General features: G+C 35.3%; 1 protein-coding gene across 1 annotated transcript; it reads left to right on the forward strand.

Annotated features, from left to right (window-relative positions):
• The first annotated feature begins 94 nt into the window (after positions 1-94).
• On the forward strand, positions 95-26,611 carry Ubqn (ubiquilin). Its single transcript, XM_089642128.1, has 11 exons — positions 95-250; positions 393-579; positions 3,066-3,163; positions 3,378-3,521; positions 6,820-6,958; positions 7,906-8,013; positions 10,057-10,325; positions 17,239-17,352; positions 18,040-18,225; positions 19,943-20,072; positions 24,302-26,611. Exons 1-11 carry the CDS (start codon positions 149-151, stop codon positions 24,376-24,378), a joined length of 1,554 nt encoding a protein of 517 aa, XP_089498254.1. The 5' UTR covers positions 95-148; the 3' UTR covers positions 24,379-26,611.
• Positions 26,612-27,620: the final 1,009 nt, after the last annotated feature.

Consider the following 27,620-nt stretch of genomic DNA (forward strand, 5'->3'; position numbering starts at 1 on the left):
TTGAACAAAGAAGAGTTTACCTACCCCCATTTTAAATCATCCTAAGTTCTAGGTAGGAACTTTTATTAGCAACGCGTATGGCTGAATACTGTTCACATTTTCGTATAGATATTAAACGCCAAATCAGAGAGTCATGTAGATTGCCAAAATGGCAGAGGGACAGGAAAGCTCGAAAAAAATAACTATCACAGTTAAAACACTGAAAGAAAAACAAACTTTCCAAATTGAAGAAGATGCCGACATCAAACGTGTACGTATTAAAATCGTAAATCGCTTCCCCGTGGCGTACATTCATAGATTTTCTTCAGACGCCATGCATGACGACACTTGGCAGTGACTAGAGGCTAGGTTTAATCGTTACATATCTACTAATACTTGTTTAAACATTTCAGCTCAAGGAGGTGGTGTTGGAGAAGTTCTCCGCGGAACCTGATCAGCTCTGTTTGATATTCGCCGGTAAAATATTGAAAGATAATGAAACCCTCAGGACTCAAAACATCAAAGATGGATCTACAGTTCATCTTGTTATCAAAACTCCTCCAAGGCCAGATCCGGAAAGCGGCCCCCGGCGACCACCAGGTAATTAATAAAGTGTCTCACTTTCATATCGGCTCAAGAAATTATTTTTATAATATGTTTATTGTTCCACCAAAGTAAATGTCACAGAATGTTTTCCTTACATATCAGTCAAAAGGAATTTTCTAGAACGATTTCATAACATTTTAATTTGTTGTTATCTCTAAATTTAAATCTTCGATTTATATTCATTAGTCGTCACGAATATTGTCAAATTGACCGATTTTTCATTTTACGAATTTTTTATAATTATGGGAATGAAAGATGTAATACAAAGGAAAAGTTTTTAATGGATTCAACATAAAATTTACACTTAATAAATCCTTGAAAGTTTATGTGTTTTAGATTTTGTTTTTGAATTGCGTGTAACAGTTTTCATTTTTACACCGTTAACTTCCTAAATTTTACTTTGGTAAAGGTTACGAATTCCGCTTCACGGTAAATACGCAATATTTCACTTTCAAATAAATGGATTTAGCTTTATTAATTCAAAAAATGATTTATTATGTCGGGGGAGACGGAAAAATACGCACTTTTAATTTTAATTTCGTTTATTAAGTCACTTACGCGATATGTCACACGAGATTTCAAAGAAACAAAATAATGTGACATTGTATTCCTGATACAACTAGTTATTTACCTAGCCAGTGCGCGGGTTAGGTACAGTACCTACCTACGAACTAATTCAGTTAAAGAAAATAAAATCTTGAAAATATTAAATTAATATATATAACCTAACCTAATCTAACTGTGATTTTCTATAGCAAAAAATGCCCCTTTAATAACGCCTGCTCGCGTCCCCTTTAGAGTTACATCCCAGTTTTCAAATAGTATGTGGGCTACGCTAGGTTTGTATAGACTTGTTTGTGATTTAATTCTTATACCTATTTTCCATGTTCTAACCTAACCGAACCTAAACTACCTAAACGGAATACGTTTAATCACATTTTATTCTATTTGTTTGTTATTCGGGTTATTTTATTTAATTATATGTTGATTATTTGTTATAAATAATACATTGACTTACATATTAATATGGATTAATTATACACGATGATATTATTTATTTTATATGGCAATACTAATTTTTTTTTGGTTGGCAGCAGTGTCTATGAAATATTTTGTAGGTATGATACGATATTATGAATATAATCCAACTCTTGATATGAATATAGTCGCTTTCGGCGGCGCCGCATACTAATTGACATATCGCGTAAGTGACTTAATAAACGAAATTAAAATTAAAAGTGCGTATTTTTCCGTCTCCCCCGACATAATAAATCATGTTTTGAATTAATAAAGCTAAATCCATTTATCTGAAAGTGAAATATTGCGTATTAAGAGTGAGGCGGAATAGGAGAAAATTAATTTTACTTTTAATGCATTAGCTTTATCTGACTTAATATTATATTATACCTTTATTTAACCCGAGAATCTGGAACAAACTATACCATGACATATTGAAAAAATGATTGATTTCACATTAATGTAGAAAATGTTAAGCCCTATCATTCAATATAACCCAGAAATGGGGTAAAAATGTTAAAATTATACAAACAATAGAAATATTTTGTTGGAACAGGATTGATTAGTAAATTTCTCACATTTACAGATTGTGTGAGGTTCTTAGCAATAGATTTATTACTCAAATAAGTAGGCCTCCGAATCTTAGCCCTTTTTCCTCGTATTATATTGTAAAACTTTATCTACAGCTTGACTGATATATTGGAAACTTTGTAGTCGGTGGTGGTTGATGGAAAAAAATTATTGCATGCAAAGTTTTTCTATCAATTAATACCAGTGCCACAAATTCGTGATTTGGGTGTAATATTCAATGAAAACTTGACATTCATTGCACACATCAACTATATAACTAATAAGGCTTTAAAGATGCCTGGCTTCCTTTGCAGAACTTTAACTGATTTCAAGTCCTCAGATTGTATGAGAACACTCTATATTTCATTAGTCAGGTCAAGTGGAATATAATTCACCTATTCGGTCCCCTATGTGTAAAGTTCACTCTAACAATATAGAAAGAGTTCAGCACAAATTTCTTAGGTACCTAAATTTTAAGCTCAGAATTCCAGCTGAATACATTAATTATGTCAGTTTGATGAATCAGTTGCATCTAATAACACTATGGAAGAATTATGTCAGACCTGGTTGTGTTACACAGAGTCATTAACAACTTAATTATAAGCAATAATTAGTCGCCTGAAATATCAATACAAATTGAAAATATCTCCCGTGCCGACATTCCGAAATTCCATGTGCCGACCAGGAATCCAAGATGTAATGTAACATTTTTCTGAAATACAAACACAACCAACTATCAGACACACTCACTAACCAATAGGATGCATGATCTGGGAAACAAGTTTGGGGGTACTATTGATATATTTACTGACTCCATTTATATAATTAAGCGTTGGTAATGTAGTTTTAGCGATTTGTCTTATATGTACGTAATGAATTGATTGTTTTCGCAGCCGACATTAGTGCCACACCCTTTGGGCTGAATTCCCTGGGAGGGCTAGCGGGACTGGAAAGCATGGGACTTGGCCAGGGATCCTTCATGGACATCCAGGTAAAAACTAGTAATCTTCATTTACTTTATTATAATACTTCAGCTTGCTTCTGATAATGCTATCCAACATGATTATCATTGCATATGGGTAATTACACTTTTAAGATGTTCTTGTAGAGTTTTGTAGTAACCTGAGTGAGCCGTGATATGTGCTCCGAGATCATTATTTTGGGATCAAAGACGTTTAATCATGAATCTGTTTGTGTTATTGCAGGCCCGCATGCAGTCAGAATTACTCTCCAACCCGGACATGTTGAGGCAGGTGCTAGACAATCCACTGGTGCAGCAGATGATGAATGATCCGGAGAACATGCGCACCCTCATTACATCACACCCTCAGATGCAGGATCTCATTTCTGTATGTTCTAAATCTTGTCTTGGGGCGAACCGTAGGTAGTAGAGGCATTGGGAGATATGGCATGGAAGCGTGCTAACTGTCGCCGAGCTAAGACTAAATATCAAAACGGCAAAGCCAATGGGAGTAATGCGTTTTGTGTGTAGGTTGAAATACACCACTTGGGGCACCACTGTGGCTAGATGCAAGTTGCAGTCCTGTGTAGGGCAGATTCTTCAATAGAAACCAGCTGCTAACCCTGTACAAATCTCAAGTACGCCCAACTGTTGCAATTGAGAGCCACCTTTGTGTTAGAGCCCCAGAATACTTGACAAACCTATTTTATTGTAAAGAAGGGCGATCCATCCGATTGACAATCCATTGTTGACAGACTTATTGCCATCTCTAATGCACAGATCCAATGTGGGCACGCTGAGCCTGTTCTACGGGTATTTTAATGGAGCTTGTTCTACGGAGCTAGCAGTATCGATCCCCAGTGCATCGGTGCACGTGCGTGAAACTCGACGTACACGCGCGGAACACCCATTTACAGTTGATGTTGGCTTCGTGAGAACTGACTCGTTTTTGTGTAAGGCGGCTCGTGTGTGGAACAAGCTACCAACATCTGTTTTTCCTCCTTCACATAATCCGGGCCTCTTCAAGACCCGCATTAATAAATCCCTTCCTACAGCACCTTCCTTAAACGGCCTCACAACGCTGCCCTACTGTTGTGTGTATTGCCGCTTCTTAATAAAATCCAAATAAATTGGATACTTCTGAACGTATCCGAAAACTAAAAACTCTAAAAGTGATGAAATACGCCTTCAAATTTAATTACTATACATACATTATTTTTTAAAATATTAAAATTTTTAAATCAAACATAAGTTTTAAAAATGACTCGCCTTACTTTTTTTTTCTAAATACCGTCATAAAATTACTATAAACAAAAAAAAAATATTAAAAAAATGTATTATAAACATTACTGCCACTTACTTTTTTGTCATTTCATATAAAAATAATTTTAAAAAAATTCTCAAAGCTCATGAAATTTTTGTCAAATTGCAATCGGAACCTATGGTTTCACAGAGGTGTAGATTTTAATTATTCTATCGTTAACTTCTATATTTGAATGTAAAGCTTAGTATTTTTACTTTCTAACACCGTTTAGTTCATATTTCTAACTATGATAGACTAGATTTCTAACTAGACACAATGATTTCTATGAGACAAGCAAACAAATTGAATCTACGGATAATAGCTATTTGTTAAAAAACTGAACAAATTAGACTGAGGAGTTAAAGCAACTCAATTACCGTTAAACTTATTGTGAAATCAGATATGAGCGCATCAGCAGAAAGCTGCCTGCTCATTATAATTATATTTACTATTTCTTAGAATTAGAATTTTCTTTGAATTGTATTTTATTAACGACACCCATACGTTATTCATGCACAACGGTTTGGCTCGATCGAACATGTTGACATGGAACTGTACTTGATGTTGCATTCACATGCTCGAGGAGCTCGATACAACATGCCATAGATATACCAGTAAGAAACTCAGACAAATTGTAAATTTCTGTTGAACATCGTGCCAGAATTATGTACCTTGAATCGTTTTCGCATCGAACAAAAAGCATAGAGCGAGACGGTACACAAGTTGAGACATGTTCGAATGAGCGTAAAACCATCGAACATGAACGAGCGTGGTTACTGGCCTTATGTCCTTCATTACTGTTTCTTAGAAATTTTATTTGTATAATGTTATCATCATGACAAATGCACATTCTTTGTCACAATGACAAGTGACAAAATCGGATTAGGTGAGATTGTACACAATGACTCAGTATTAAAATACACCGTGTCCGGGGATAAAGTGCATTAACTTCAGGAAGTGATTCTACACGATGGTAGGAGTAAAAAAGTTAAATGTTTTTTCGAAATTCCAACTTTTTTTCCCATACAAAAAGATTTATCTACTAAAAATCCTTAGTGTGAGGTAAAACTTAGCCAATAAATTAGCTGTGAGCTTGCCGAGAACGTTGTAGCACCGTTGTGATCGGCCCGTATCCATTGAAACCACATGTAAACAATAACATTAGGACGAGAGTTTGACATTTACAATTATGCTACAATGCGTATCTTTTAAACCACATTCAAAAACAGAACTGTGCTAAAATTAACAAAATATAGTTACACTTTGAATGATAAAATTATTTAGCTATTGTCTACTAAATGTCCACTTTCCATGTGTATTTACATCATGTAGCCCGTAAACCTAATGAATGTCTGCCCATTCTTTGTGGGTGAAGCCAGACATTGTCACAGTAATCAAAATTACGCACAAATAAACACAATGTTAAAAGTAAGTCGTAATAAATGCACACTGAGATAAAGTCACACTAAATAAACAAGTTTTCATTAATACAATCAAGTTTTTTAAGTTAAACACTGCTACACATCATATATTACATGAAATTATCAGATCCTTTGCTAATAAAATCAAAGTTATTGACACGAAGCACTACAATTAAATAGACGGCAGCGTTTGGGCACAGGACGGTAGATTTAACAACGGCGCAAAATAATAATGCCAGACCCACACGGCTGACCAATTTTACGTTTTTACCTGAAAAGTACCCCTAAAAGTTGGAATTTCGAAAAAAGTCATTAAGGCGATGCCACAGGTAGTAATGCAAAATCATGTGTTTTTGGTTTGAAAATTTGGTCGCCTAGAAATGTTTCAGATGCCTTAATTAAATACTGCGAGTAGAATACATCTTGGCCTTTAAAATAATCGAGTATTTTTTAGATAAGTCTTTTTATAAGCCCAGAAAAAAATAATTTATAAGGCCTATGAAAACTGCTTTAAAGTTCAAAATCTCCTGCATACAAACCCATTTTCGGTTATGATTTTATTGTATAATGTGGCAAATTAAGTTATTTATAAAATGATCGAAAAAAAATTAAATATTTATGCCTGAACATCCACAAAATAAAATAAAAGGCACTTTTTGGCCATGTTTTTTTCTTGCATAAATCAAAACAGGCGGATGGTGTTAAGCGGGAATTTAAACCTATCGCCATGTTATTGATAGCGTCTCAATTTAAAATATTACACGACGTAGTGCATCGCCTTAATCTTTTTTACTTGCACTATCAAGTAGAATCACTTCCTGAAGTTAGTACACTTAACCCTGTATAATTATGAATGCCTACATCGTAAAATCGGTGTCTTGGAAAAATCTTATGAAGTAAATGATAATTATTATTTAGTTTTGCTTGGGTAATGCTAATAAAGATGTTTTATTTGTTTCCAGCGTAATCCTGAAATAAATCGCATGCTAAACAATCCGGAATTGTTAAGACAGACAATGGAGCTTGCTAGGAATCCTGCCATGCTGCAGGAGCTGATGCGTTCGCATGATCGTGCCATGTCCAATCTGGAGAGTATACCGGGTAAATATTATTTTAATTTATGTATTATTTCCCATATAATTAATATTTAGTATAATTATTACGGCATGTTCCAGCTTGGTACAAACTCTCAGTATTGCCATGGTGAAAGATCACCATTCGGAATTGAAATGGCTGTACTCATATTTAGTGACAAGATCTGAATAGTCAGGCACTTCCAAACCTTCCTCACTACATCTCATAATAGCACATTCATGCGTAGATAAAATTAAGTAATTAAGTACCACTTAATATATTTTTTTTTAAATATGTAGGTTGAAAAAAAAAATTATTTACTTAACTGGTAATGTTCCTTCATATTAGAGTCCAGTATGTTAGTAATTGGTTATATGTATATTAATATTAGTTAACAGCAATTATTTGTAAAGCTACGGTTATATTATAATACATATTTTTTTTTTTTTTTCGGTTTATGTCGATTCCTTACTGGCTTATGAGGGAGCGGGGTAAGGCTAACAAAATTAGACTGCCAAATTTTTCTTGAACTATGTATTGTAGGAAATGCATCGTTTCTCAGTTACACATCAATGAAAAATAATGGTCATAGTAAAAAGAGACAGTACATAGGTTTATACATATTCTCTCTATAGCTCATGTTCTATACAAGCAAAAAAATTAAAAAGACAAATAAAATTACACCAAGACCTTCAAACTAGGGATAATTCATACAGCGTATGGACAATTTGACAGATATGCGGCCTCAAGCGCACACCTTAGAGGGAACATTTCTTATAAGCTTTTATATTTCTTTCTCCTATTCAAATCTGAAGACATTTTCCGTAGCCTAATGTATGCACTTAACCTTGAGTTGGAAGGGTGCAGGTTGATGAACCTTAAAAAATTACTGGTAAACCTGCTACATATTAATAAACACTGATAAGACCAATAAAATTGTGTTTTGTTTCAATTTTCAAATGTATTTTTTTCAGGTGGATATAATGCTCTGCAAAGGATGTACAGGGATATTCAAGAACCTATGCTAGCCGCTGCCAGCAGCTTTGCTGGAAACCCATTTTCAGGATTAGTTGACAATTCAGGTGAGTCATTGAAATAAACAGGATTGGAAGTACATAAATATGTGGAAATCTGCTTTTCTATTAAGAATAACGATCTCATTATTTTGAATCCGTCGCCTTTACCTAGTCGGGTCGGAGACAAGAAGCTTCCAGATATAAGTGTTTGTGATAGTCCTCGCAAACCCGCTGCAGCCGCTTTCCCCAGCTTTTCTGTTACATTATTCTGTTGTTTGTCGTTCTCACAACAATCTCCAATATTACAAATACTAATGCTTCAGTCCCACCGATTCCAGGTAGTTGTGACTGGAATAGTCATAGAATAAAGAAGAACACTAGTTCTTAAAGTGCCATACATACAAATTTGAATGGAAACAAATGTCGCCACTGACTTAGTACCTTTTGGTTCAAGATCATTTAGCATGCGCTCTCTCCCTCTTACACTTGCCTGACAATGTATATCGCCAGCCCATTTGCATTTCATAATCACGATGAACCACAGTTTTGTGTTGGAAATTTCAGGTCCGATTGACCAGAATTTTAGATCTCATGGCATTTCTTGTGTTCTTCTTTATTCTATAGGATTAATGTTAACTGAAATAGTATGTATGTTTATGATCCTATATTGTTTTTAATGGTAAATAAATAAATATATTTATTTTGCTTTGAATTTGATTTATTGTAAAGACTTCTTTACTGGGATTTTCCGTGCTGATGAATACATTTTGCATTAGTTAGAATTTATGATATAAGCTTACAAGACAGAAGTGTATTGTTTTGAAGTTATGTTAGTTGTTTTATTCTGTTTTCAGCTGTAATATTCCGTCTATTTCTAGTCTCATTGTGTCCCAGATACATATTTAACATTTTTTAATAGATTGATAACATATATTCACAGAAGTAAGTAAGAAAATCAGTAAGTACACAGCGGATTTAGATTTAACAGGTTACAGAAAATTAGAAAGTATATATACCAACCGTCCAATGACGGTGTACAACAGTATGTTATTTCAAATTATCTGCATAAGGGTAAATACATAATATATGTAAATATTATGTATTTACCCTTATGCAGATAATTATATGGCGGCTCTTCTATAGGGCTAATTTGGTCAATGACCTCCCATAAATATGCTGCAATATTATTAATTAAAAAAAAAGGATTTAACAAACTACCCGATTATTAATAATTCAGTTTTTATTCATGCAGATTCGTACGGTAATAGCGGGTTCCAGTGCCATCTAGCGTCTAATTGAGAAGCTATTCTATATACCAAGTGTGGGTCACTTTAAATGTTGTCCCCAAACTTATCTCCTTTCTTTCTCTTTGCTATACAGACAAAGGAGGTAAACACTATCATGTCTGAGGTATGCTTTAAAATTTATTTTAAAGGGGTTTTAGGACATGACCGCGATGAGATAGAGTATGGATAGAGTTATCTACGACAAGGCGAAATTATGTTTATCATTGTGTACATAATTTGCATGTAATAATTGAATATGTCAAATTCTGTGGATATCATATTGAAAGAAATTGTGACAAAGGTATTCAAATCAAAGACAGTTAGTTTATGTTACAAGAGAGAAAAAAGAGGTTAAAAACGTTCTTACGTAACTTAACGTAAAATTTTCATTGTTTAATTTTTAAGTCAAATAATAAACAATGGACTGAGATTCGCGTTAGTGATTTTATAAAACTTTAAAAGAAACAAAAAACATTATTTATGTGTTAATAATTAGTTAAAAAAACAATCCTGTATGTACTACCGGCTTCAAAATAGGTGAGTACTGGCAAATTAATCACATACATTGGCGTTTTTTATAATATTCACGACGCATTAGCAATATGTATTAACATTTCATATTCATTATTTCGATTGAGTTTCCACTTCTTGACCCCTAGAGCCGCCTCTGGTGGCCCGTCCAAGTTGAGAGTCGCATATGCTGTTGTTGATAAACCAGTTGGTTTTCCGCTACTGTGTTGTAATACATTTGGTGTTGTTGTATGTGACCCGGAGAGGCTACAGCTATAATGATTAATACTAAATCTTCACTCTGTCCTTTTAGACGGCACCAACCCGCAGCAGGGTAGTGAGAACCGCGAGCCCCTGCCGAACCCGTGGGGCCCTCGGGGAGCCGCCACTGGGGCTGCAGCGCCCGGAGCCCCGCCCGGTGCCCCTCACGGCCTGCTCAACACACCCGGCATGCAATCTCTGCTGCAGCAGATGTCGGAGAACCCCCGCCTCATGCAATCCATGATGAGTGCCCCCTACACGCAGTCGGTGCTCCAGGCCTTCCAGGCGGATCCCAACATGGCCTCGCAGATTATCAACCAGGTAAACTTAAATTTTGTTATTTATTAAAGCGGAGACGGTATATGGATAGTTCCTATGAGCATGGGCCATGGGCCCATTTCACCTCATTCCTTTGAGATTGTTTCCGGGTCTCAGTTTTCCTCAGAGTGGAGGATCCTGTGGCGGTAAAGACTGCATTAAACCTGATGAGTGCTCGACTGAGACAGTGCATTCGGCCGAGTGTTCGGCTAATGTGATCAGTACAGTCAGTAATCGGCCTAGTAGTGGGCGGTGATTCAGGTGAGACAGTCGATAGAAGCAAGCCCAATGACTCGGCCAAGTAACAAAGCAAGTGACTCAGCCGAGCACTTGGTAGGTGTAATCCGGCCTTAAGAGTTTTCCCATCAGAAGTCCCCTTTTATTTGGGTTCCCTGAAGGCTCACAAGTGAGAGTCCTCAGCTCTCCTCTCCACTCCCCCTATGTTCCCCAAAAGCTCCTTGTTTGTTTGTTTGAATGGCCCATTTTTGATTCCCCGAGAATCTAGGGAAATAGAAGGCCCACATAAAGTCTAAATATTCCGAGATGGGACCCTGTACCTTGGAGGTACCTTTGGTGACACTGTTCCCCAGTGTCATTCAGCCTGAGCACGGTAGCTCACACCTTGGCTCGGGATGGCTATTGCCGGTGGTGTTTCCACTCCCTGAGCAATGGATTCGCCAAACTTCCTACGCTGGAAGCTTAACTATATATTGTTCATATCCAATAGGACCAATCATCTAGTAGGGATGTCATATGCCAATAGAGCCAATCATCCAGTAGCCTGCATTGTAGATAAAACGTATATCAACCTTTCAAATTTCTATTTATATAAAGATGAGTGTCAGTGGAGGGCGGGTGACCGTGTGTCCGATACAGGGTATTTGTTTGATAAAAGTTTGCACACTATCTTTAAAACAAGTGGAAGGTCACTGTCTATATTGCGCCCCTGAGGTGATATTTCGCAAAAGCGGCGCTATAAAAATCATCCGATAAATATATTAGACTTCGAAAAGTCTGTGTAATGCCCAGGCAATGCTGGGAACTTCAGCAAGTTCTCAAATTAAAAAAAAATAACAAAATGAGTATCCTTATAAGTAGATTTCTTTTAAAAAAATAGCCGTGTACCTGGCTTTACATGGAGACTTTTCTCTTCTTTCTATAAATATAATATGCATGTATTATATTCCTCCGGAATAAATTCTCTAAATCAGGACTTCCCAAACTTTTTAAAACTGTGACGCCCTTGGGAAGTTGCCATATTTTTGCGACGCCCCCCCCCCCCGGTGACTAAAAATCTAAGCCCCCCCGCCGCTCATTTGTACCAAGCGTAGTATTTTGAAGCCCCCCCCCCCTGAACTGGTCACGTAGTATGGGTACGTTACCTAATAACAATTTGTCAGAAAAACTCCAAATAGTATCTAAATTTCTTATTAGAAAATAAAGAGCACAACATAAAGATAAAAAAGCAATTTTTTTCTTTGGTATTAATGAGAAGGATGTGCTTGCTTTTTTGAGCATAGTTTCTCAAAACGAGGTTGAAGTTTCGAAATCGCCACTCTCGTCTCTGCCTCTAAATTTATTTTTGATCTGTACTTATTCTTAATTACTGCAACTGCAGAGAAACCTGTCTCACACAAGTATGATGTCGCAAACGGTAATAAAACCCTTAACGCTGCAGTGCTGATGATGCTGATCAACACAGACAGCCAACCTATTAGCGTCTCCCACACGCACACTTCAGAGCGACCGAGTCCCGCGCCACTTCAGGCGCAGAAAAGTAAAGACCAATAGGTTTACAGCGCAGTTCACTGTGAGACTTTTCTGCGCGGCGGCCTGAAGTGGCGCGGGACTCAGTCGCTCCGAAGTGTGCGTGTGGAAGACGCTATAAAGATTGCCTCACGACGCCCCTGGGATGATCTCGCGGCGCCCCGGGGCGTCGCGGCTCACAGTTAGGGAAGCCCTGCTCTAAATGATAGTTTGTAATAATTAAGCGCACAAACAGACAGACGCGGATATCGACTTTGTTTTATACTATTTAGAGATGCATATTTGTTTTATTCAAAGGCTTGGCAGATTATTAATGCATTAATAGAGTGAAGTTATGTTACCAAGACAACACGCATGGTTTTACTCAACTAGGCCCCAGTGAACAAGTTTTAGTGGCCCGTTCATATACATGATATTCTATAGATATGAATAGGTTGTGCAAAAATTTTTATAACTCAATTTACAATACATATATTCAATAAGTGTGTACCTGCATCTAAACCTGGCATTACGTCGCACATGATATATCCTATGTGCTTCAACCATACTATTATTTCAAATATTAATTTGAACCATATTTTTCAAAAAAAATGGAAAAAAAACACAACTTAACAGGGACTGTTTGCGTCAATAAAGGCTAAATGCTTTGTTTATCGGAACAGAGATTTTGCTATGGCAATGAATTATTCCTTGGTCACGTCCCCCTCTCTCGACTTTGTCCTGCGGGCGACAGTTCCCAATCAGCCGCAGTGGAATACAGTTAACACATTACTTATCTATAAACCGCGTTAATAAAATCGCGAGATTATGTAGTTAACAATTATTTCATAGTGGAATATCTGCATAGTGAACCGTAGGAGGATACATCCCATCATTTAACCTTTACCTTTTTCCATCTGGGTACAAAAATGTTCAACCTACTCTCAATGTGGACTCCACATTCCACACCTAACAGATTGAGCCTTCATTTGACTTGTCAAATGAACCTGACCAAGTCTGACCAGGTCAGTATTACAGAAGAGGATGTGAAGACGGCACTTTCAAATTTAAACAAACCTAACTGCTGGACCTGACAATATTCCAACATTTATACTTAAAGGTTGTTCTGATCTTTTAATACTGTCTAATATGACTAATGTCATATTTTTAATGCATGTCTAAAAAAAGTGTCTCTCCCTGACATCTGAAAGATAACAAAAGTCACCCCTACTTACAGAAAGGGTGACAAATGCTATTTCCAAAATTATCGACCGGTTGCCGTTCTATGCTGTATTGCGAAAATATTCGAGAAAATTTTGCACAATATATACTTAACCACATTAAGCCACTGTTTGACGATCATCAGGGTGCCGAGAGGGACTGGTTTGAGGAGACCCTTTGACCTCTCCGACTGGTTTCTCGACCCATCACCTTGCGCCGCAGTAGGAGGGATATATTCATATTTCCGTAACTCCTGGACACACTGATCACTAGATTCCTACCCAACCCTCATACCTTTTACCTTTCCAGAATTTCCTCTCCGAAAGATGACACAGGCCCTGAGAAAAATTATTTTCTAAAGACCTCCTGTATGGGGTTAAAAAAATTATAGGTTATTAAAAAAACAAAAAAAAACCCTCAGATTTCTTATCAAGAACAAGTGTGACCAGGTGGATATTGCTGTTACTTTGACTGGGAAAAAGAATTCTAGAAGGTTGAAACCGAGATTTTCCTGAACAAAGTTAGCTTTGTTCAGTTTTTCCACAAGACTTCTCCGTTTTCTTGCTTCATATTTCCGAAATCGTTAGATAGTTTGTTTTTTATTAGGGTTCTAGTTCATTTGAATTTCGAATCCTTGGACTGCTTTTTTTTAGACTTCTCTTTTGTTCATTAACCATATTGGATCAGTTATCATTCATTCGTACTATTTAATTTTTGCTGCTGACTTGAAACTATATCGTTTAATTAAAAGCTTGCTTGTCTGCGTTCTTCTTTCACATGATATCGACCGTGTCTCAATAAACGGCTAAGCTTCAGTACACCTAAGTGCAACATCGTCTCGTATACAAGATTGAAGAATCCGTAGGTATTTCATTATAAAATTGTTTTCCAACTCTTAAACCGAATCAAAGATCTAGGCTTTATTTACGACAATAAACTAAATTTCACCAGCACATCAACGATTTAGTAAGCGGAGCATCCAAGCTTCGTCGCTTCTTAATTAGAATGCTGAGGCTATTATATAACACACTAGTCTTAAGGCGAAGCTTAATGCCAAATCACTATTTTGATTAATATTTATAATGAATTGGTGTACATTTTAAATACCAAAAATATGCTTTAGATAAATTGAAGGTTTTCCTATCGTTTCGCTTGATTAGAATACAAATAAAAAATAAATTACTCAATAAAAAATATAAATTTTAACTACTAAAAAAAATATTTTTTCATTAGAAATGTATGAACGCATAAAGGAAACAACTTTTAAAAATACAGTATTATAACTAAGATTATCTCTGACATTTTCACTTGATTAACTTTTTTGCTTTCTTATGAAATTATTTACAAAATAAATAAAAACCAGTTTTGTGCTTGAAATCGAACATTTCTAGACTCCGTTTGCCAAGCAATTTTAATGCCTCTTACCTACAATATAAGGTATACCAAGAATATACACATGTTTGGCTTGTAGCTTCCTCTTAAGTGTATTGGAGTCAAATTCAATCATCTGGGCTCTGCACAAGCTAATGTACATTTTTGTGTATTGTAAGAGTCCACAAGAAATTTTAAGATTTTTATTTTTGCTTCTCTATGGATATTACCCCTGGCTATACCTATCTATTTATATCCTGGGCTTAACTAATTACCAATCCTTAGGGTACTAAGTCCCTTAGGGGACTTAGACCCTAAATTTATATCCTCATAAATTGTATAAATTGAATTGAAAAAAAAAAATATATATTCTCTGAATGGCTATCCTTCTCATAAGTGGTGTTACATTTTTTGTTTGATTAGTATGAATGTAACGTGTCTTGTATTTTTATAATGTCACTGAATAGATGTTGTAATTTTTCACGATTACTAGCATTTGATAGGTAAATTTCTTCTTTTTAAAGGCAACGTTCCTGAGGCAAACACTTTTTTATAAACTTTTAGCTTCACAAATCCTAAAATTATAATATCTTTATGATGATTTTTTTGTCTTTATGAGTCTGCTCTAGTATTAATACAATACTGAAATGGGAATATTCTCTCAGTAACCAATATGGCATATTGTGAATTATTAATGTTGGCTGTGTTGTTACAATCAATAAAATAGTCCTTATAAATTATTCCTGTTCATAAATTTTTGAACAAAGCCCATTAACACATTTCTGGTGGGTATTTTTTGCGCTGGAGTTACGCTGTTTCTGGGTGAAAATAAAGGTCCCGCGCAAATTTCTTTAATTTGTTTTGAATCGCTGTTGAAATACCGATCTACACGAAAGGCATGAAGATAAATATAAAAAGAAGACTTGCATTATGATTTGATAATTATTTACATATAGTTGGGACCTTTACAAAGAGTATAATATTCATATAAAAACATTGAATAATTCCGTCTTTTCTGCCATTGAAATGAGGCCGGCGCAAAAGGGAGAACTACGCTCGAAGTGTGTTAATAACAATGTAATAATACAAATTTTATTCACGTGATGAAGCTTGGCAGAGAATTCAATTTTTTTTACACAACACGGGCGGCTTGCGGCCGGCGAGGCTTTTTGGAGCGGCCCGCGAGCACATTCGGTGCGGCCTGCTGACCAAAAAAAAATTGTATAAATAAAATTACTTTCAGAATGTGAGAACAGTTTTCTTTCACAGTGTTTGAGATACGTTTTTAAGACATTATTACAAAACCCAGAGAAAGGTATAACATAGCTGACAGAGCACCTACATTACTAGAAAACAGTTTAGACACAAATAAATACGCATTCAAACATCCCTCTTTTAAGGCGATGCACTACGTTGTGTAATACTTTAAATTGAGCCGCTATCAATAACAACCCTTACGTAGATGGCGATAAGGTTCAAATTCCCGCTTAACACCATCCGCCTGTTTTGATTTATGCAAGAAAAAAAACATGGCCTAAAAGTGCCTTTTATTATATTTTGTGGATGTTCAGGCATAAATATTTAATTTTTTTTCTATCATTTTATAAATAACTTAATTTTCCACATTATACAATAAAATCATAACCACATTTTCCACATTATACAATAAAATCATAACCGAAAATGGGTTCGTAAGTAGGAGATTTTGAACTTTAAAGCAGTTTTCATAGGCCTTATACATTATTTTTTTCTGGGCTTATAAAAAGACTTATCATGTGTAATAAGAAATTACTAGTGTAATGCTAATTAAACTGGGACTCGCTTACAGATAAAATTACAGATGTGGATTCATCTGCAGACGCATTCGCAGGAAACCATTCTCGTGTTGGAAATGTTGTTATAAAATTCTAGTTCAGGCGGTCTGCGGAAAAAATTGGATGAAACCATTTTCGTGTTTTGGGTGTAGACTTATTTGAAACATGCTTATGTAGTCCGATTTTTATTTTATCCATTTGGACCGCTGAAAAGTTAAAGCATCTTCGTTTTGGTAAATTATGTGTAGAAAAAAAAACTCTTTTTATTCTAAAACATTCTCACTTTGTAGTAGTTAATAATGAGATGTAAGTATGTATTTCAGTTTCCGAAAATTAAGATAATGCATTTTAATAGTTATTTCGCTAAAATTAAAATCGATTGTTCATTTGGTGACCATTGTTATAGATGTCAAAGTTTTAAGGTTAGTTTTTTCTTTTCTTATTTAACCCAAAATGTTAACCTATGATTCTAAAATAAGTTCCAAGTTTGGGATTTAAGAAATAATTTTAATATTGTCATATCAAAACATGGCATGAACAAAACACTTTAAATTATCTATTTTCTTGATGAAATAGCTACTAAAATGCGTTATTTTCCATTTCTGGAAACAGAGATACTTCTCATTATTATCCAACTGACATAAAGTGGTTTTAAAATAAAATGTGAGTATGTATTAACCGTGTCCCTGTTTTCTGTATATCTGCCTTACTTTTTGAAACCTGTCAATAAAGAATTAATGACATGACATTTATTTGTGTTCCAGAACCCCCTGTTTGCCGGGAATACACAATTGCAGGAAAATGTCCGCTCCATGATGCCTCAGTTCTTATCTCAGCTCCAGAATCCTGAAATTTCACAAATGATGACTAACCCTCAGGTATTTATCGATTTGTTCCTTTTTTATTGTAAATAATATCCAAATTCCACCAAAATAATAACACTTACTTTTAAAGCTAAATTACAGACTCTAACTTGAGTAGTTCCCACAGTAGTTAGTAGTGACCCACTGAGAAGTTCTAAAATACATGCTGTCACCTACGTTGATTGTATATTATTGAACATTATCATATTTACCTTCTTTTCCTGACGGTCACTTAGTCTCTTTAACCTTTACAAAGCTGGCCTTTAACGCAATCCATAGCCCGCCGTCCCACGGGTCGGTAAACAATCCACATAAACCAAGTGCTGTAAGACCCCGCTCAGAAAATTAAGATCTCTATAGTAAGGTATCGGTCCACAGCACAGTCCAGTGTGGAAATTATTTTTGTCAATTGCTTACCGACCTTTGGGATGACGGGCATAGTAAAACTACATGTATAACACATTATGCAACATCCGCTTTCGGGGATAGCCGCTGATTGATCACATGTGCGATAACTGTGTAGATCAGATTGATAGAGTTCACCGCGTTTGCCATTGGATATTTGGCTCCTGTGCCCCCTGGTTCCAACATGTCTTAGTTCTTCCCAGGCTGAGTCTTCTTCCCAGCAAGGCTGGACATTGGCACCATAGGTAAATGGGATTTTCACCAGCTCATTGTATAAACATAATTATTATTTTCCAGGCGCTGAATGCTCTACTACAGATACAGCAGGGTGTTGAACAACTGCGTACAGCGGTACCGGGGCTCACCAACTCCATGGTGCCAGGCCTGGGACAAGTGGCCCCCACACCCCCGCCTGCCAGCACCACCAACACAACTGCTACCACCACCACCCTGCCGCCCAACAACCCGGAGATGTTCTCTCACGTAATTACTCCAATTCAATCATTTCAACACTGCTATTATTTTTGGTTCCATAAGAAATTCGGATGCAAAAAACTTAAAATTTAAAAAAAAATTCAATTGAATAATTATTATTGGTACCTGCTTGGATATTGTATATCAGAATAGATTGGTGTACTGTGTAGGTAGGCACTGTAAATAGAAACTATTTTTGATTAATTATTTAATTAATGGAACCGTAATGTACCCAAGATGGGTATGGGTAGAGACACCCATTCATAGCATTAATGATATTTTCGCAAATTAAAGCGATAAATGGTGTTTTTAGCGATAGTGAAAAGATTTTTTAGTCGCTATAATCTTGTATTGACAGATCGTAGAGCGAACATGACACACTCTACTGTAGAAACATACGCCATGTTGAGTTACAATCAATATAATAAATATGTTTCAAGTGATTTTGCTAATTTACAGTAAAACCTCGTTAATTTGAAATCCAGCGGACATCAAAAATCAAATTTCGAATTAACAAATTCCCACGTAATTCGAAATTTTATGAAAAAAAAGAAGAAAAAAAACAGCGAAAATCCAGTTCCTCGGCCGCTCCTTCAAATTCGGGTGGTATCTTTGAAGTAAATTCGTATTAATACGAATTATTCCCGTTTAAATCGAATTTTTGCAGCCCATTTTCGCCGCGATCAGCCCTTCAAGTTCAGTTATTCTAAGCAAATTCATATAAATACCACACATTTAAGGCCGATTAACGTCGCGGCCGGCCCTTTAAACTCGGATATTCGAAAAAAAACAATATATTTATGTGTAAACCGAAATTTCGCAGCCGATTTCGTTCACAGCCGACCCTTTAAATTCAGATAATTTAAGTAAAAAATTTCGTAAAAATACGTCATATTTCCTTGTGAATCGAAATTTTGCTGCCGATTTCCGTCGCGCCGGATCTTTTAACTCAGATATTCGAAGTAAATTTAGTAAAAATACGATATATTTCCGTGTAAATTTAAATTTCCGAGCCGATTTCCGTCGCGCCGGATCTTTGAAATTCAGATATTTATAATAAATTCGTAAAAATACGATATATTTCCGCGTAAATAAACAATGTCAACAGTCATGAATTATAATTATATGAAGATAAGCCTGAACTAAAATATTGTTTTGTAATTGCTCGTGAACTCGCTATTGCCGTGATCGTTATAACCAAGATCAACTGTATTTTTGTCATATTTTTACGAATTTACACCAAATATCTGAATTTATACGATCGACTGCGATTGACTTGGGCCTTGAATCCTTGAAATTTCACATTTACGTGTAAATATTTTTGTGATGCCGTTTTACGTAAACGAATTTTGACATTCATAGACAAATTATTTTGTAAGTTGTCATAGAGACTACATTCATGAAATAAACAGTATAATCTACAATCGTAAAAAGAAGAGCGCACATCGAGCTCGTAAAACAGTCCACTGGTTAAAGCCGCCTTAACTATACCAACACTGAACCAGCGCATAAGAATCTAATGATAATAAGTAAGGGGAAGATAGATTAGTATATTTTTTTTTATTTTAAGCACTCTGAGGGCTTTTACATACCTTCTAGTAAAAAATTTTTCTACATTTGATAAATTATAATGAAATAATGATAAAAATGCACAACAGTTAACAAAATATTTATCTACCTACATAATATTGTTATTTAGTGTATTAATGTAATGGTGTTTTTGTAGTTTATGCAGCGCATGGTGTCATCGATGGGAAACCAGGCCGATCCCAACGCTACTCCCGAGCAGCGCTACAGCCAGCAACTTGAACAGCTGACGGCCATGGGATTCTTAAACCGGGATGCCAATCTACAAGGTATTTTATATTTCTGTGGTTATCGTGGTGTATAAATGAAAGATCTCCCCAACTCAGGTATAGCGTTTATTGATAAGTTGAAAGCTGATTTTACAATCGCAATATTTCACGTTTATTATGCACAAATACTATGGAATGCTCGCGAAACTGGGTCGTAGTACAATAGGTAGGTGCAGCCGACGATAGTAAATACTGAATACTAATACTATGCTCGCTGCGTCGGGCTTATTTATACTGTTCGGCCGGTGGCAACAGCAGGTAGTTGGATTGCAACTAAATTCGAGGCACTCGCTCAATCTGGGCCTTTCGTGAACTTTCGTCGGCGCGGCAATTATGCCTAGGCGGTAGACTCGAACCTTCTGGCGAGTTGTCGTAGTGTGACAGATCGACTGCGACGTAGGTAGGCCGCGTTGTTTACGATCCGAGCTGAAGGTAGGTACTCGTAGAATGGTACTAAGTAGGTTGAGCGGTTTATTATTAATTATACAATGGATTCTTATCGACGCTACATTTCATTACTGATGATTTGGGAGGCGGGTTTGGGTACTGCCGCCCCGGGAATCATTTATTTGATCACCAACACCTCTACAGTAGGTCACCCCAAGTGCCTGTGTTCCATCAGGTGTGTTCGGTATGCGCCTGCCCACCAGCTGCGTGGCGTGCCGGATCGGGAGACGCTGGTTTGGGAAGACCCTTTGATCTCTCCAACTAGTCTCTTCTGACTCATCACCTTACGCCGCAGCGGGGGGATAGATCACACACTGTTCCCTAGATTCCTACCCACCCGTCATATCTTTTCCTTCCCAGTACTTCCTTTCCTTAAAAAGACCCTCCACACAGCATCCACAAAGATGACACTGGCCCTGAGGGAAATTATTTTCCTCATACGATGTGGGGCTAATGTAAAAAAAAAACTAATTCATTTTCAGGAAATCGACAGTTTACATTTAATCAGTTTGAACATAAGTTTTATATAGCCAAAATAAAACCAATTATATTAATTAATGAACAAATTCAATGATTATTTGTTGTCTCTTTCTTTTTAATAACAATAAGTAGGCATTAGCGAGACAAAAGGCTGTCAGAAGTCCATACATATATGCCAATACACACAATCCTAAGTATGTGCTGTTCGCCTTGACTCTTAATTGCACGACTTTGACTTTGATAGCTGAAGTAATAAACATAATAAAAATTTTGCTGCTATCCGTCAACAAAATTATATTGCACATTTAATTTCTGTTTATAAACACCATATAATGATATTTATTCACAAGATCGAATGTTTATCAATACCTGTTTTTCCTCCTTCATACAGGGTGTATCGGCACTAACCCGACAAACTTTAACCAGCTATTCCTTAGCGCATTTTTAGTAAAAAATATTATGGGCACTTTGCTGTCCGGTAGCATTTTTTTTCAATTAAAAACAAAAAAATTTAAAATTTCCACACTACATCACTGTCATTGGCATTGCTTTTCGTGTTCAACAGCTGTTATAAGCAAGTATGTCGAAAAGCGTCTTCGCTCTTTCGCACACACTAAATAATAATAGTTAAAAATGAGACGAATGGTGCCGTGCCATTTCGTTGTGATTTTAAAAGTGCGCCAATATAGGTACACACATGCATTATTCAACGGAATTCGAATAAAATATTGCCAGATGGGTTTTCAAACTTTGACAAAGGATAAAACAGTGGTATTTATTTTTTATTTTATTTATTTAAAAAAAACGTTACCGGACAGCAAAGTGCACATAAGATTTTTTACTCCAAATATGCTAAGGAATAGCTGGTTAAAGTTTGTCGGGTACGTGCCGATACACCCTGTATAATCTGGGCTTCTTCAAGACCCGCATTAATAAATCCCTCCCTACAGCCTCTACCTTAACCCACCTCGCAACTATTCTCGTCTTTACATTGTACAGATAGGTAAAAAATAATGCAATATTTTTACTAATGTTAAAATTATGTTACAAAATTTAAATACATTGTCAACTAAACAACATATAATATATTAACAATGATGTACGAGCTTAAGAATAACATACTCCCTAATTATCTGTAAACTAATATTATCTACATACCATGAAAATGTTCACAGTTATCCTACTAGATTTTAGGCTTACCAAAACTAAACTTGTTTGCGCACAAAACACCATGTTTTATAAATGACAAACTTTATAATAACCTCCTAAAATCTCTAAAGGAGTCCACAAGTCTTAGCACTTTTCATAGGATATGTGCTATTTAAGTAAAAATAAAAACTTACTAATATTATCTAAGTCGCCTTAGCTCTTCCGGATTCTGTCAGGTCAGAATATTTCCCCTTCCCAATAAATGCAATATTCCTGAATTTATCCTAAAATTGAAAACTGTTTTTGAAAGGTGATGAAATACTCTTTTAAATTTGATCATTAGAAATAGACATATAATTTTTTTAATATAAAATTTTTTAATGCAAACATAAAAAAGTTTTAAAAATGGCACACCTTACAACTTCCCTTACTTACCCTTACTAAATTTACTGATGATGAAAAATAATAAAAACGCACATATTTTATTAATCATTATTGTCACCACACTTTTTTGTCGTTTCATGTAAAAATAATTCATTTTAAAAAAGTTTCATAATTTTTTTTCAAATTGCAGTTGGAAACTTTGGATTCGTAGAGGTGCACATTTTAATTTGTCTGTGGTTAACTCTTAAGCGTGGTGTTTTCTCTTTCTAACGCTGTTAAGATCACAGGTTCTCAAACTTATTTCGACCACCACCCACTTTGAGATTAAAAAAAAATCTAGTGCCCCCATACTTTATTTTTATCTGTTAAAAACAGATGGTAACATAAAACTATTATAGATAACTTAACAGTTATTGCGAATATAATTTTTTTAAATGCATTATTATATGGATAGGATAGATAGGGTATGTCCTGTATCCTATTTCTGAGATCAAAGACTGTTTCAACGAGAGGAAATAAAACTCATACTTAATCACATTTAGAAGTATTTTTATTAACATAAGATGGCTTTGAATTTAAAACTTATTTATTTGTTAATTAATTCACTTAAAAACAGTTTTCTATACAAACCTTGAGGAACCAATAACGGTGATGGAAAAAATATAATTCCATTATAACTAACAAAGTGGCCAATACCCAGTTTTGTTATAAAAAATATTTTGTTAAATGGAAGTAAAAGAAACTATTATTATTTAATGCCCGTGACAGACCACGCTATAAGCGCACTTTATTTTCGTGGCTTGGCCTATTTCAGCATATCGCTCGCCATATATTCCCTTTGGTAGTGTATAGCGAGCGATATGCTGAAATAGGCCAAGCCATGATGCATGTGTCGCCTACTTAATTCAGCTAGATTCTGTCTGGTTTTTATAGACAGAATTTGTCTGCTGTCGCCCCTCTAGATTTCCTTAACGCCCCCTAATTTTCTTTGAGCCTTCTACTGCCCCCCTGAAAGCCTTCAGTGCCAACCAATTTAACTGTATTTTTCTATTTTAGGCTTAGCGCGCACTGCAATTAAAAACAGAGGTTTTGGAATAGCTGAACATGCCAAACCGCGTACAAACAATTACTGATGGTGTAATTTCATGGTGGTAATGAAATAGAATTAAGTAAAAACGCCAGCCGCAGAGCGTTTTTGTATGCGGTTTGGCATTTTCAGCTATTCCAAAACCGCAGCGTTTAATCGCAGTAATTATACTTACTGCGATTAAACGCTCACTTATATATTTTTTCTACTAGAGTGTGAAAAAATTTGTATACGTCTAAACAAAGATTCAAAAACAAACATCAAAATAAAACAATGTTTTCACTCTTCTGAATAGCATTTGATACTCACTCCCCTTTGGCTTGAGGCAGTCTATATATTGGACTATCGATTGGAATGTTAAATCGGTGCCAGTATATTGTGGGAAAGCTACTCTTCTGTCATCTGAAAACAGGTCCAAGCCAAGAGTAGGCCACTCACATCTCGGATCATTGTACTTCTCCTTTTCGATACTCTTACCACTCTTCTCAAAGATCTCATTTGGGCAGCTGTGACCCTACCGCTCATGCTTGTTCAACATGCAGAGTAGTAAATACTCTCAACACATACATCACACCACCAGTGTTTGGTGACACTGACTCCCGACAGTTGGGACCACCATATGGTGCAGGTTTGGAGATTATTGATGATTCTGTTGCTAATGTGTAAATTGTATTGATTCCAGCCCTGACTGCCACATTCGGTGACATCAACGCAGCAGTGGAAAGGCTACTGGCTCTCGGGCAACTGTCCCTCAGCTAACATTCCCAGCCCACCCAACTAATAATACTATCTATTTAACGGACCCTGCCAACAGTCTGTCAGCCAACCTGACACAACTACATCAAATATATTACTTTTGCATCAATGCATTAGTCTTCTACTTTTAGATTGCAACCAACATCGTCTTGATGTTTATTTAACTTAATTCTATATTTGGTGGATATTACACTATTACACTGTCAGTCATTTGGAAAAAAAAAATGTTAAACCTGTTTTTCTCCACCATAGTTTTTGTTTTTTTTTTTTTTAAAACAAGGTCACAGTCACATCAAATCTTATACGCTTTCAAAGTTCTTCGGCAAAGATTAAATCTACATTAATAAAATATCACAGCAAAGATTGGACTGTTTATTTGACTAAACTAATAAACATTTAAAAGATCTCTTATTGATTTTAATTGGAAAAGAACTTTGGTAGTGTAGTGTTTTAATTTAAATAATGAATTTGTAATTTCTACAAAAATCTTCTTTTAATTATGAATACTCGCATTACTTGTAAATTATTGTGCGTTTTGAAGTACCCTACTTCAATTTCATTGGTCTATGGTTTTTATTTAATAATTATTGTGTATAGCACGATCTTCTGGTTTGTTTTTGTGGTTTCAGAATGTATAAACCTGTAGATTTATCCACTATTGCGATTTTTGGACTCGGTTATCATTCCTATATAATTTAGATGTGGGGTGTATGAGCTGTACAATAATATTGTAATGACGGCTTTCATTTCATTTAGTGCTACACCGAGGTGGTTATTTTGTATAAATTATGGTGAAAGTTATATCACTTTATTGACTTGTATGTTTTTTAATAATTTGAGAGCATTATTAATATTGGCGTTCAAAATAAACCTTGTATTCCAATAAATAAATGCGCACTTGTTTGTTATTTACACATTTTTAGAAAGTTTTTGACATTTATGGATATTTTATTACAATAATTTCTCTTGTATTATCTATCTCAACTTACATTATGAATGTAATTTATTAATTGATTACAGAATAACCATGTAACTAGTGTTAGAGTAAACAACATCTATGCAAATTAATCCGTGTTCAATGTGTTAGTTTTTAAAGATGTAATTAATGACTGTCAAATAATACCGCAGGTTACATAGATCTAAATGTAAAGTACCATTCCCAGAGTGACTATGAATAAATGTGAGGATGTTTAAGCATGTCTGTATTTTATTTTCTTCACACCTTGACAAATCTATCCACACTCCGCTGTTGACAGCACAGTTAATATGTATTAATGGAAGCAGTTATACAATTATTATTTTCTTCACACCTTGACAAATCTATCCCCACTCCGCTGTTGACAGCACAGTTAATATGTATTAATAGAAGCAGTTATACAATTATTATTTTCTTCACACCTTGACAAATCTATCCCCACTCCACTGTTGATTGCACAGTTAATGCGCATTACTTTCTTCACATCTCGACAAATCTATCCCCACTCCGCAGTTGACTGCACGGTTAATACGGTTCCATGATATTTTATCAAAATGACAATTACACACCTTTAAAAAGTGATGAAACAAAAATTAGGTTAAATAGTTATCTGTGTAACCTATTTAACCTAGTTTTTGTTTCATCACTTTTCATGACTTTATATCACCTTTTGTAGGTGTGTTGAACTGTCATTTTGATGAGATACCCGGTCACCGGTTAATACATATTATTTTCTTCACATCTTGACAAATCTATCCCCACTCCGCTGTTGACTGCACGGTTAAAACATATTATTTTCTTCACTTCTTGACAAATCTATCCCCACTCCGCTGTTCACTGCACGGTTAATATGTATTAATTGAAGCAGGTATACAATTATTATTTAACAAAAACATGCATGGATCGCAGCACACAGCAGAACATGGATAATGTGCAATCTTTGATATCACAGTCGCTTTTACTAATACATAGAACTGAGCAAATGCTAGTATGTAAAAACATTAAAATACTGGAACATTTCACTGGTGATCCTGAGATTGTCCATTTGAGCCAAATTTTAACTTGGTCCCCCAGTTTGATTGATAATAATTGCAGTGAATGATTTTCTATGATAAAATGAATAGTTGATAAATAAGGTATTTGGGTATTGGAACTGGAAGGTAATTTACAATCATAATTATATGAAAATGTAATATTTAGATGAGGAATATTGTTTGCTAAATACATAATAAAGAAAATTACTGAAAATTCTTGTTTAAATGTTGGTTTTTCTTATCTTCTCTCGCCTTACTTCATAGCTTTTGATTTACATTTTCACTCAAAAGCATTAAAGAGTATGGTAAATTGACTTATGGGTTAGAAAATATCAAGATACACATAATATGTGTATCTCAATATATTATAAAGGTGTTAACCACTCGGAACATTAGAACGTCAAAAGACGTAAATATGATAATAGCGGTCAAGACATTAGAACGTCTTTTCACGTAAACGCGCGAGATTTTACAAAAATCGATTTATTTCCATCACTAGTATACGGATTGCCATGATTTAAAAAACAGAGTATCGATAATGAATAACGCTACGCGTCTGTATTCAAGAATATCTATGGAATGTAGAGGTGCATTATCTAAGTCGATTGGATCTGTCATCTTGTTCGTTCATAATTTATTGCGTTTCTAAATAATTTATTAAAAATATTTTAGTTTGGACGGTTAATATTTTGAGGTGACTAATAGTTTTTAATAATATTTCTTCAATATATAAAGTTTTATTTCTTTATGATACTCAGAAAAAAGTACATTTTTCACAGCTTTGAAATAATGGTCAGCGATTTTTACATATTTTTGACGTTTTCAGAAAATGTATATTTAGAAACGCAAATATTTACGTATAACAAAACAATACGATAGTGAATTTCATAATCTTTCCAAAACATTTTTTAGAATGAGGCTACGTTTCCCAAAACGTGAGTTATGAAGCTTTTAACAAAACTCGTGAATAACACAAAAATTTTCACGTTTTGACAGTTCGCAAAGGAACACAAAGTAAATAAAAGTCTTTTTCTGAGAGGTTAAGGGACATACTTGACTTACTTTAACCAGTGTTCCTAACATTATTTGAAGTAAAAAATGTAAATTAAATTTTGGAATCCGGTGACTTTTATTGCTTTTTTTTTCTAAACGATTTGTGGCATTCATTGGGCACTCAGCCTAGTAACTGACCAACCCCTCGCCCCGATCCTAATACCTACTGATTTGTCATGTTT

This window comes from Hesperophylax consimilis, chromosome 2 (assembly GCF_061612785.1).
Source record: "Hesperophylax consimilis isolate HC1 chromosome 2, BYU_Hcon_1.0, whole genome shotgun sequence".
Lineage (NCBI taxonomy): Eukaryota > Metazoa > Arthropoda > Insecta > Trichoptera > Limnephilidae > Hesperophylax > Hesperophylax consimilis.

Bases quoted from the DNA above. Each gene is read 5' to 3' on its own strand.
- Ubqn (XM_089642128.1), top strand. From the start codon at position 149: ATGGCAGAGGGACAGGAAAGCTCGAAAAAAATAACTATCACAGTTAAA. The intron at 251-392 runs GTACGTATTAAA...TAAACATTTCAG, and splicing joins AAGATGCCGACATCAAACGT to CTCAAGGAGGTGGTGTTGGA. The intron at 3,164-3,377 runs GTAAAAACTAGT...GTGTTATTGCAG, and splicing joins GATCCTTCATGGACATCCAG to GCCCGCATGCAGTCAGAATT.